This window comes from Carcharhinus amblyrhynchos, chromosome 6 (genome assembly GCF_965287045.1).
Source record: "Carcharhinus amblyrhynchos chromosome 6, sCarAmb.v2.hapA, whole genome shotgun sequence".
Lineage (NCBI taxonomy): Eukaryota > Metazoa > Chordata > Chondrichthyes > Carcharhiniformes > Carcharhinidae > Carcharhinus > Carcharhinus amblyrhynchos.
In genome coordinates, this window is record NC_137329.1 from 63,927,197 (window position 1) to 63,940,529 (window position 13,333).

Sequence of the window (13,333 nt, forward strand, 5' to 3'; positions counted from 1 at the left end):
AATCGGAACAAGAGTGGGGCGGACAATGGGAACGTCCATTGACCTCAGGTGAGATTTTACGGTTTTGGGATGAACGAGGCCATAAAATCCCGCCAATAGTGTCCCAGTAAGAACAGTGAAAAATTAAGGGGAGAAAGGGGGAGATGAACTTAAAAAAAAGGGAAAAAGTACTAAGAAAACTAATGGGATCAAAGGTTAACAATTCTCCTGGGTGGCCTATATACTCAGGTCCTAAAAGAAGTGATTGCAAGGTAGTGGATGCATTTTTGTAATCTTCCAAAATTCCTTAGATTTTTGCTAGCCCTAGAAAATTGGAAAAAATGTAACATCAATATTCAAGAAAGCAAGGAGACAGAGCAGGAAACTATAGGTCAGTTTGTTTATCATCTGTCATTGAGAAAATGCCAGAATCCAGTATACAAGAAGTAATAGCATGACATTTAGACTATCATAATATAATTAAGAAGAGTCAGTATGGTTTGTTGAAAGGGAAAATCATATTTGAAGAATATAAGAGTCCATTAAGGATGTAACAAAGAGGATGTATCAAGGGAAATCAGTCAATATGTAGTGAATTTGAATTTCTATAAACAATTAAAAATTTTAAGTTTAAAAGATTATTTGTTAGTGTCACAAGTAGGCTTACATTAACACTGCAATGAAGTTCAATGAAGTTATTGTGAAAAACCCCTAGTGGACACACTCCGGTGCCTGTTTGAGTACACTAGGGGAGAATTTAACATAGCCAATGCACCTAACCAGCATGTCTTTCGGACTGTGGGAGGCAACTGGAACACTCGGAGAAAACCCACGCAGATATGGGGAGAACAAGCAGACTCTGCACAGACAGTGATCTGGAAAAAAGGAGAATATATTGTAGCCAAATTTGCTGACAATACAAAGATGCAAAGGCAAGTTGTGAAGAGTAAAAATCTGCAAACAGATATAGATAGGTTAAATGGACAAAAAAATACAGATGGTTAATAATTTGAGAATATGTGAGGTTTTCCACTTTGACAGGAAGAATAGAAAAGCATAATATTATTTAAATGGAGAGGCACTGTGGAATTGCTGCAGTACAGAGGAATCTAGATGTCCTTGTACATGAATCATAAATTATTAGCAATAGGTACGATAAGTACCTGCAAGGAAATCTGTTGTCCTTACTTGGCCAAACCAACATGTGACTCCAGGTCCACAGCAATGTGGTTGACTCTTAAATGGCTCAGCAAGCCAATCAATTCAAGGGAATTATGGATGAGCAGGTGAGATTTTACGGTTTTGGGATGAACGAGGCCATAAAATCCCGCCAATAGCGTCCCAGTAAGAACAGTGAAAAATTAAGGGGAGAAAGGGAGAGATGAACTTGAACAAAAGGGAAAAAGTGCTAAGAAAACTAATGGGATCAAAGGTTAACAATTCTCCTGGGTGGCCCAGCCAGCAATGCCCACATCCAATGAATTAATTTAGAAAAGTAATTCAGAAGATAAATGGATTTGTACGAATAAATTAAGAGGGTTTGCCAGGATAGATGCTGAGAGGATGTTTACCCTTGTAGCAGAATCTACAACAAGGAAGCACACTTCCAAAATGAGATGTCTCTTATTTAAGATGGAAATGAGAAGGAATTTCATCTCTGAGGTTGTTAATCTTGGGAATTCTCTAATTCAGAGACCAAAGAGTTTGGGTCATTGGATATATTCAAAGCTGAGTTTGACAGAAATTTGATCTATAAAAGTGTTGAGGGTTATGGTGAGAGGAAGCAGGTAGGAAGGTGAAGTGAAGGCCACAATCATATCAGCCATGATCTTGTTGAATTGTGGAGCAGTTTCACTCAAAGAAAAAAAAACAGTGCAGCACAGGAAAAGAACCTTTGGCCCTCCAAGCTTGCACTGATCATAATGCCTGCCTAAGCTAAAACCTTACAGTATCTGTATCCTTCTGTTCCTATCCTACTCATGTATTTGTACACCTTAAATGTTGTATTGGTCCTGTTCCCACCACCTCCCAGGCAGCTTGTTCCAGATATTCACCACCCTCTTTGTTAAAAAAAAATGCCTCACATATCTCCTCTAAACTTTTCCCTACACACCTTAAACCTATGTCCCCTAGTACTTGACTTTTCTACCCAAGGAAAGAGCATCTAACTATCCACTCTGTCCATGCTAATATGCTCCAGCCAGGCAACATCCTGATAAACCTCTTCTGTATCTTCTCCAAAGCATCTACATCCGTCTGGTAGTGTGGCGACCAGAATTGTACACAATATTCCAAATGAGGCCTAACTTAAGGTTCTGTACTGTTGAGCAATTTTTATACTCGATGCCCTGACCAATGAAGGCAAGCATGCTGTGTGCCTTCTTAACTACCTTATCCACTTGGGTTGCCATTTCTCCTGCTCCATTTTTTTATATTCTGATATTCTTCTGAAATGTGCTATATAAATGCATATCAGTCTTCCTTTTCAAACCTTACAATTCTGAACTTAATGTTATAACACAGCAGACATCACTGTTCAGTGCCCCGTTAGCGTAAGAGTTTCAACTCAAATTATTTAATAATTTAGGCAAAGAACTATCAATGTACTTGCAATGGAATGTATGTTTTTCTTTAGATTTCAACTAACAGACTATGAGTAAAGCAGCTGCTGCACTCAGAAAAATTGACTATGTTGTATTCTACTGTGTGCGTTTATACCAATTTATTCATGAAAAGATTAACATAATCAACTAAAAATGTCTACTGATTAAAAGCATGATGAATCAATATTGTATTTTTTTCAGTAAAAAAGTAAAGTTGCATAGGTATCTACAGCAACCTTTAAAATAGTTGTCACAGCCATGTAAAAGGTGTGTGTGCACGTATACATGCATGTGTATGAGCATGAGTTGTTCACACTCTCGGGAAGCCACAATTCATTTCTGGCTACCCTGGTGAAATGCCAGTTAACACGCAAATGTGTGCACCTGTTTGGATAGAAAAAGCTTTGTTGGAAAAAGGGTCTGGACCCAAAATAGTGACAAGTGTTTGTCAAAAATTATACTTTTTTAGTAATGCGTATGCATTGTTTACAATTTATTTCAGCTGTCTATTGTGATTATTTCAACTCTCATGAGGAGGATTCTGTTGTGGGTGGATATTTTTGGAATGCCACAAATAAATGGCATTATCAGCCATGTTTGTGCCCTGTCAATATACATATCTTTGGCAAGTTCAATATGGAAGGTAAGAACTTTGATTATCTGTTATATAAAATGAATTGTTAGCCAGCAGAAGAGATTCTTAGGTATTTTTGTTTAGAAAGAGAGGCAAATGCAAGAAGACCAATTTAAAGTGAAATTTTCAATAATTCTTGAACTTGAAACAACATCAAGTATTTCCTGAATACATGTGCATACAACAATGGAGAAGTTGATACAAACCAATTTATATGCTACATGTAAGTCTAATGAGTTAAATTTTTAAATACAGATGTTCATAGAATGTGATTTGAAAACTTAAATTTGTTCCTTGTGACTACATAATCACTAAATGTTTCAACAGTCTGCAGCAAATTAACAAATCCATTTCTTTAAGGTTGCTACATCTGTGGTAAATATGAATTCTTTCATGAAGAATTAAAACGTTGTGTATCATGTGGTAAGTCCAGCATCTTTTTGCATTTCTTGGTTAAATAATTATCTAATTCATAAGATAAGAAATAGGAGCAAGAGAAAGCCAATTGACCACCAAGCCTGCTCCACCATTCAGTAAAATCATGGTTGATCTGATTGTGGCCTTAACTCCATTTTCCCGTCTGCCCTTCTTAATTCTTTAGCCCTAATTCAATCAAAAATCAACCTAACTCAACTTTAAATACATTCAGCGACCCAGCCACTGCTCTCCAAAGATGAACAAATTTCTGAGTTAATAAATGTTCTCTCTGTCTTAAATAGAAGACCCCTTACTTTTAAATGCGTGTCCTAGTTCTAGGTTCCTCCATAAGAAGAAACATTCTCTTAGCATCTAACCTATCAACATCCTCAGAATCTAACATATTTCAATAAGATTACCTTTTATTCTTAGGCTCCAATGATTACAAGCCCATCCTATTCAACTTTCCTCACAAAGACAACCCTTTAATTCCAGGGGTCAACCAGTGAATATTCTCTGAATTGCTTCCAATGCAAGTATATCCCCTTCTTAAGAAAGGATACCAAAACTGTACACAATACTCCAGGTGTGGTCTTACCAGCGGCCTATACAGTTGTAGCATGACTTCCCTATGTTTAAGTTCAATTCTCTTTGCAATAAAGGCCATCATTATATTGACTTTTGTAATAACCAGCTGTACTTATATGGTAATTTTCTACAATGAACTTCCAGATCCCTCTGTTCCTCTTCTGTAGTCTGTAAATTTAAATAGCATTCTGTTTTTCTATTCTTCCTGCCAAAGTGGATAGCCTTGCATTTTATCGCATTTTATTCTATCTGGCAATTTTTGTCCATTTGTTTAACCTGTCTATATATATTTTCAGATTATTTGTAGCCTCCTCACAACTTGCTTTCTTACCTTTTTTTGGATTATAATGCAATATATTTGGTCCTTTCATCCAAGTCATTGATATTGACCATAAATACTTGAGGCCCCAACACTAAATCCTGCGGCACTCCACAAATTACAGTTCGCCAGCCTGAGAGTGACCCGCTTATCCTGACTCTTTTTTCTTTTAGTCAACCTTCCCTCCAACCACACTAACAACATGAACTCTTATTTTGTGCAGTAATCTTTTTTGTGGCAATTTATCAAATGCCTTTTCGAAATCTAAATTCGCTGCATCAATTGGTTCCCCTTAATACACCTTGTCAGTTATATTCTTGTATCCATCCTCAATATATTTCCAAATTGACGTAATAAAAAATAATAAAATTGATTGAACCTGAAAAATAAATTTGCTATTCATTTGTTGTCTGACTTCATGAGGCAGGCCTCAGATTTCCTTCTTCCTTTTAGATTTATCACTAGTCAACCAATTTTCCTGGGGCTCAGGAAACGAGAAACACTTTAGTCTTGCATTTCCTGAGTCCCAGGAAAACTGCTTGTTGGAACAGGCTTGGCAAAAGTGCTTCCCAATGCCCTTGACCTTGTTCTGCAACTGTCTGTAACTATCCCGTCCCTTCTCCCCACGCTTACTCCAGGTGAACCCTCTATTGTGATTGAACAAACCTTGCCTCCGTTCAGAGACACACTCTCATCCCCAAAACGATGATTCAGAATGTCCTCCCACACAGGTCTTTCTAATCACTCCTATCTCCCACAATTCTACAATCACCCCTGACACCAGCTTTCCATACTTGTCCCACCCTGCCTTAAATTTCCCTTGTCATCAGCTTCCAATCTCCCTGCCATCCGCAATGTGACAACATCAGCCTTCAGTTTATGATGGGGATGCAGGAACAAAATCTACTCCCATGATTTGAATTATTATATTCAAGACCAAGATCAATAGACTTTTGGATATTAGAGGCTGTCCTACAGAGCAGTCAAGCAAGAGCCTGATATAGTCATACTTCTGGAGCCATACCTTGGAGACAATGTCCTAGACACCACCATCATTATCCTTGGATATGTCTTGTCCGATTGATAGAACATTGGTATACAGTTGGGAGGAAGTGGCTCCTCAGTATTATGTATGGACCCCATGAAATCTCACGGCACCAGGTCAAATACAGACAAGGAAATCTTCTTCCTGTTACCCCTCACATTGTCCTCTCAACCGATGAATCTGTACTCCTCCATGTTGACCAACACTTGGAGAAAGCACTGGGGGGTCACTAGGGCACAGAATGTACTCTGGGTAGGGAGTTAAATGCCTATCACCAAGAGCAGATCATGGCATTAGTACTGACCAAGCTGGTTGAATCCAAAAAGACATGGCTGCTACACTGCATCTACAGCAAGTGGTGAGGAAACCAACAAGAGGAAAAAAAATCCATTGCCATCACCAATCTACTTATTACAAATGAATCTGTCCATGACAACGTAGGACCTGTCTTGCAAATTCACCAGGTTGATGTCTTATTTATTGGTATGCCTATTGATACTCCTGACATGCCCTCCTGCTCTCTTCTTTGAACCAGGTTTGATCCCCTGGCTTTGGTGATAATGTAGAGTGAGGAATTATGCGAGGCTATGATATTACAGATTGTGATTGATTGCAATTCTGCTGCTGCAGTTCAAAATCTATCCCATTTAACATGGCAGCAGTGCCACAAAACATGTTGGTGGGTATCCTCAATGTAAAGATAGGAGAGGCAGTGACACAGATATGATTGCCCAAATTGCAACTAAAACCTATGTATCCATGAGGCACTGTGGGTCATCAGCAATAGCTGTATTCATCCACGATTTGTAAACTCATGCCTTTAAACTGTTAACATTTGATAGTTCTTTAATTTGCTTTTCACAAGTGTCATAGTCTAAAGTTCTTAATTTTGAATTCTTTAACTTCTTTTCTCAGGAAAACCCTCTTTAATCATAGTACCAGGTAGGATACAATTTTGACATGCATCAATTGAAATTTGAATGAGAATGCATTAGGATTTGTGGAAAGCAACTTCATTGAACAATGACTATAGCTAGTGTAAATGCAGACTGAACCGAGGCCACAATTTTCTCAAAAAAGTTCTAAATGTCAAATTCACAGGAAAACTGGTGCAAATCATGACAATTTTTTTGGTGCAACTTCACACTCAAATCTTCTACATTATGCAATGCAGAGGTCACAATTGTGAATATAATTAAATGTTTGGGGGCGTGGCCTATTCACACCGGTGTCTGACAGTTCCGAAAATCTGCGCATGTGCACTGACTCCTATTTGTCATCTTCCTGATCACTGTCCAGCCCGGGACCCTCGCAGTGCTGCACATTCTGAAACCCCCACCACCCAATCGTGGCCCCCTCAAGCATTCCAGGCCAGCCCTGACCTACCTTGACCCCACCCCCCAAGCAGACCCCCCCTCCACTCGCTAGACACATCACCCCACCCACCCGACACCCCATAGGCTGACCACATCCCTAGGCTGCCCCGATCACCGGCCTCCCTCCAGCCGCAACCGATCGCAATGCAAAGTAGCAGCGGGGCTCCCCCAATCCCCTAGGCCCTGCTCCCTTGGCACTGCTCGATGCCTGATGGGTTTCCAGAGTGGCTCAGACAGTGCTGGATATCCAGCAATGGGAGTTTTGAGCACAGAGGGAACGCACGCGTGAATCCCGCAAATCAGCCGACACGCAATTTTCCTGGCTTGTCACAGTAAAAGATGGCACGGTGAGACGGAAAAATCAACACCCCCTAGAGTCCAAGCCTGATGTGGTACTCACAGAAGGGAAAGCCCCTGGAGGAAGAAGTCTCACTCTGCTTCACTTTAAAGTTAGTTTTGTCTTGACACCAAATTTACACAACACAGTTTAGTACCATTGTCGAAATAAAATAATTTTCTTTTTGATGTTATACTTTTTAACAAGAAGAAGTGACTTTGTACATTTTTATTCATCCTTTGAAACAAATTGATCTTTAATTAGGTTTGTGTTTAGTTGGAGGTTTACCAATGACCAGATCTAATATTTTGTGACATTGTGCAGGTAGATTCATGATGACTCAGGGTGGAAGAGTCAATTACTAGGGGACACAGGTTTAAGGTGTGAGGGGTAAGATTTAAAGATTATGTACAAGGCAGATTTTTACACAGAGGATGGTGGGTGCCTGGAATTCATTGCTGGGGGAGCTGGTGGAAGCAGATATGATAGTGACTTTTAAAGCCGTCTTGACATATACATGAATAGGATCGGAATAGAGGGATATGGTCCCGGAAGGGTAAGGGGTTTCAACTAAGTCGGTTAGCATGATCGGTGCAGGCTTGGAGGCCAAAGGGTTTGTTCCTGAGCTGTAATTTTCTTTGTTCTTTTGTTAAGCTGTCAATTCCTGGTTTGCCCTTTCTATTTCTACCATCTCTTTTGAGTTTCTTTTCTATTTCTGCTATCTTTTGAGTTTGTCATTTTGTTGGGAAAGTCCTTTAATCTGTCTTAGACAGGTGCCCACCGACACTTCCTTGAACCTTTTTCCACAAATCATAATTTACTTTAATCCAATATTCCCCTGGAGCCAGTTCGGATCCCTGTTGTTTTACTAAATCAGATTATACGTAATTTATATATTTTAGAATAATATGACCCAAGGAGAATTACCATCCACCGTGGTCAACTCAGACAGCAGCTAGGTTGATTGTGGGCCGATTGTCCTCGCTTTCTTCACCCACTTATGTCCTAGCCCTCATGTAGGGCTAATACCCTCCTAATTCAGGCATAGGCTTGGGTAATTGGGATGTATTTCTCTGTAGTCTCAAAGGGATCTGCTTCTGCAGTAGTTAAATTCCCTCCCTACTATAATTCTCCTTCTCTGAGACATTTAAAATTTATTTATTAGTGTCACAAATAGGCTTACATTAACATTGCAATGAAGTTATTGTGAAAATCTCCTATTCACCACACTCCAGCACCTGTTTGGGTACACTGACGGAGAATTTAGCATGGCCAATGCACCTAACCATCATGACTTTTGGACTGTGGGAGGAAACCAGAACACCCAGAAGAAACCCACACAGACATGGGGAGAACATGAAAACTCCATAACCCAGTGACCCAAGCTGGGAATCAATCCTAGGTCCCTGGTGCTGTGAGGCAGCAGAGCCACCGTGCTGCCATGTTGGTGGTCTGACCCGAAGTAATTCAATACTATTTCTAATTGGGACTTTCCAGAGGCGTCAATAATTGTTGGGTAAACTGTACCTCAACATTTTATAATGTCTCAGACAAACCATATTGACTCTGCTTTTATTTATATCATACAGTTTATTGTTTTTCTTATACCTGCTCACACAGAATTAAAGATCAAATCTTCTATATATTCTATATTCTAGCATGGTTTATTTCAGTTTCTAATCACATAGTTTCTATGTGTTCGTATATTATCCGTCTAGGAGGGACTAGCTAGGTTCATTCATATGAGGGTGAATGTTGCCCTTCTCAGACTTCAGAGTTCTGGATCTACAGTCCTCTGTAATGGTTGATCTCAAGCGGTCACGGCTTTAGTTGTCACTGCTCTCGTCTCCAGTGGGCATCCTTTTAGTCTTTGTTGCTTCCTGTGTAAGTTCCTTGGCTGGGGACCCAATATTCCTCCAAACTATGAGACATTGGCCTCCTGTAGATAACAAAATACATCTTCGACTTTTTCTTTTGCTCTGCAAGTTCCTGCTGTCTGGACCAAAATCTTGTTAATTATCTCAATGTGGTTGATCACGACAGCTTCGGGAAAGCTTAATCTTGCAGATAGCCTGCTCCGATATCAAACGCATTTTCTTCACTGTACTACGCGCTACTGCTTCTTTTCCCATCTTGTTTAGTTTGGTCAATGTGTGTACTTGTTGGTGTACATACTTCAGAGGGATGATCCCGGTGAATAGGTGTCATAATTGCATGATAAATTATGCTAATCATGTTTGCGATGTTCAGCAATGGGAAACATGGCCCACTATTGACACTATTCGTCAGGTGGCTGGAAGTTCTCGGGACAGCCTGTCCTGAAAGCTTGCAGCTTTTGCTACAAATAAACTTGTTTGGACTTTAAGCTGGTATTGTGGGATTTCTTTCTATTTTACCCCAGTCCAACGCCGGCATTTCCACATAAGGAGAATATCACAGCTGTACTACAGGAGGACACCTCGGCAGGTTCACTCAGAGAGAGAATATGGTAGTGCTCAGGAATAAGAAAGGTGTAGTCACAATGTTGGGGGTTTACTATACACCACCCAACTGGAGATAGAGGAACAAAATATAGACAGATTTTGACAAAGTGTAAAAATAATAGGGTTGTTATGGTGGGAAAGTTTAACTTCTCCTATAATGACTGGGACTCTTTCAGTGCTAGGGGTGTGGATAGGGCAGAGTTTGTAAGGACCATCCAGGAGGGTTTCTTGAAATGGTATGTAGATAGTCCAACTAGGGGAGGGGCCACATTGGACCTGGTATTGGGGAATGAGCCCAGCCAGGTGGTCACTGTTTCAGTAGAGGAGCAGTTCGGGAACAGTGACCACAATTCAGTAAGCTTTAAGGTACTGATGGATAAAGATAAGCGTAGTTCTCAAGTTAAGGTGCTAAACTGGGGGGAAGGCTAATTATAACAATACTAGACAGAAACTGAAGAATGTAGGTTGGGGGCAGATATTGAGGGCAAATCAACATCTGGCACATGGGAGACTTTCAAGTGTAAGTTGATAGGAATTCAGGACTGGCACATTCCTGTAAGGATGAAGGATAAATATGGAAGTTTTAGGAACCTTGGATAACAAGAGATATTGTGAGCCTAGTCAAAGAGAAAAAGGAAGCATTTGTCAAAGCTAGGAGACTTGGAACACACAAAGCAAGTATGGAATACAAGAGAAGTAGAAAGAAACTTAAGCAAGGAGTAAGGAGGGCTAAAAGGGGTCATGAAATAAGCATTGGCCAGCAGGATTGAGGAAAATTCCAAGGCTTTTTATACATAAATAAAGACCAAGTGGGTAGCCAGAGAGAGGGTTGGCCCACTCAAGGACAAGGGAGGGAATCTATGCATGGAACCAGAGGAAATAGGCAAAGCATTAAATGAGTACTTTGCATTAGTATTCACTGAAGAGAAGGATTTGGTGGATGATGAGTCTGGGAAAGGGTGTGTAGATAGTTTGAGTCATGTTGAGATCAAATAGGAGGTGGTATTGGGGTTCTTGAGAAGCATTAAGGTAGACAAGTCCCCAGGACCAGGTGGAATATACCTCAGAATATTGAGAGAGGCAAGGAAGGAAATTGCTGGGGCCTTGAGAGAAATCTTTGTATTCTCAGTTACCAGATGGGAGGTCCCAGAGGACTGAAGAATAGCCAATGTTGTTCCTTTATTTAAGACGGATAGCAAGAATAACCCAAGTATTTACAAGCCAGAGAGCCTTACATCAGTGGTAGGGAAATCATTGGAGAGGATTCTTCGAGACAGGATTTATTCCCACTTGGAAATAGGTGGATGTATTAGTGAGAGGCAACATGGTTTTGTGAAGGGGAGGTCGCATCTCACTAACTTGATCCAATTTTTCGAAGAAGTGACAAAGATGATTGATGAGCATAGGGCAGTGGATGTTGTCTACATGACTTCAGTAAGGCCTTTAACAACATCCTTCATGGCAGACTGGTGCAGAAGGTGAAGTCGCATGGGGTCAGAGGTGAGCTGCCAAGGGGGATACAAAACTGCCTTGGTCAAAGAAGATAGAGCGTAGCAGGGGAAGGGTGCATTTCTGAATGGACGGCAGTGACAAGTGGCATTCCTCGGGGATCAGTGTTGGGACCTTTGCTGTTTTGTAATATATATAAATGATTTGGAGGAAAATGTAACTGGTTTGATTAGTAAATTTGCGGATGACACAAAGGTTGGTGGATTTGCGGATACTAATGGGGACCATCAGCGGATACAACAGGATGAAGGTCGGTGGGAGACTTGGGCAGAGATATGGCAGATGGAGTTTAATCTGGCAAATGTGAGGTAATGCATTTTGGAAGGTCTAATACACCTTCCAAATATACAGTAAATAATAGAACCCTTAACAGTATTGATAGGCAAAGGGATCTGGGTGTACAGGTACACAGGTCACTGCAAGTGACAATGCAGGTGGAGAAGGTGGTCAAGAAGGCATATGGCATGCTTGCCTTCATCGGCCGAGGCATTTGAGTTTAAAAATTGGCAAGTCATGTTGCAGCTTTATAGAACCTTAGTTAGGCCACACTTGGAATATAGTGTTCAATTCTGGTTGCCACACTATCAGAAGGATGTGGAGACTTTGGAGAGGGTACAGAAAAGATTTACCAGGATGTTGCCTGGTATGGAGGGCATTAGCTATGAGGAGAGGTTGGAGAAACTTGGTTTGTTCTCACTGGAGCGACAAAGGTTGACGGGCGACCTGATAGAAGTCTACAAGATTATGAGAGGCACGGACAGAATGGATAGTCAGAAGCTTTTTCCCAGGGTGGGAGAGTCAGTTAAGGTGCAAGGGGTAAGGTTTAAAGGAGATGTATGTGGCAGATTTTTTACACAGAGATTAGTGGGTGCTTGGAATCGTTGCCAGGGGAAGTAGTGGAAGTGAATATGGTAGTAACTTTTAAAGGGCATCTTGACAAATACATGAATAGGATGGGAATAGAGGGATATGGTGCCCAAAAGGGTAGAGGGTTTTAGTTAAGTTGGGCAGCATGGTTGATGCAGGCTTGGAGGGCTGGAGGGCCTGTTCCTGTGCTGTAATTTTCTTTGTTCTTTGTTCTTCATCAGAGGTGACCTTATCGAGACATATTCTTAGGGGGCTTGACAGGGTAGATGCTGGGAGAATGTTTCCTCTTGTGGGAGAGTCTGGGACCAGAGTTCATCATCTCAAAGTAAGGCGTCATCTATTTAAGACAGAGATGCAGAGAAATTTCTTCTCTCGGATAGATGTAGAGCCTGAGTCATTAAGTATGTTCAAAGCTGAGACAGGTAGATTTCTAATCAGTAAGGAAATCAAGGGTTATGAAGATGAGGTGGGAAAGTGGACTTGACAATTATCACATCAATCATGATCTCATTGAATGGAGGAGCAGACTTCATGGGCCGAATGGCCTACTTTTGCTCCTATGTCTTATTGTCTTATAGGCAATATATTTTGATAGTAAAACTAAGACAAACAATATAAAATGAGGGATACAATTATTAAGGGGGGTAGGAACACAGGAATCTGGGCATGAGTGTGCATAGATCATTGAAGGTAGCAGGATAGGTGGATAGAGCAGTTAATAAAACATTCAATATCCTGGGCTTTATTAAGAGGGGCATAGAGTACCAGAGCAAAGAGGTTATGCTGAACTTACACTATGGGAAAGAAGTGAATGTATTGGAGAGAGTGCAGAAGAGGTTTGCAAGAATGGTTCCAGCAGTAAGAAACTTCAGTTTTGAGGGTCGGTTAGAGAGGTTGAGACTATTCTCATTGGAGAGAAGAAAACTGAGGAGATTTGATAGAGTTTTGAAAATCATGAGGGTACTGGGCCGAATAGATAGGGAGGAAATGTTCCCACTCATAAAAGGTTCAAGAATAAATGGGACAGATTTAATCATTAGTCGGGTTGGCATGGTGGCATAGTTGTTAGCACTGTTGTCTCACAGCGCCAGGGGCCCAGGTCCAATTCCAGCCTCAGATGACTGTGTGGAGCTTGTACATTGTCTGCTTGGGTTTCCACCCAGTGCTCCACTTTCC

General features: G+C 40.8%; 1 protein-coding gene across 1 annotated transcript in view; it reads left to right on the forward strand.

The window, feature by feature from the left end:
* Positions 1-13,333, forward strand: part of LOC145344349 (mucin-6-like) — a 185,967-nt gene that overhangs the window by 136,717 nt on the left and 35,917 nt on the right. The window contains exons 26-27 of the mRNA XM_080191478.1: positions 3,085-3,225; positions 6,501-6,527. Coding sequence (XP_080047604.1) covers positions 3,085-3,225; positions 6,501-6,527 — 168 coding nt within the window. The remainder of the gene's footprint in view (positions 1-3,084; positions 3,226-6,500; positions 6,528-13,333) is intronic.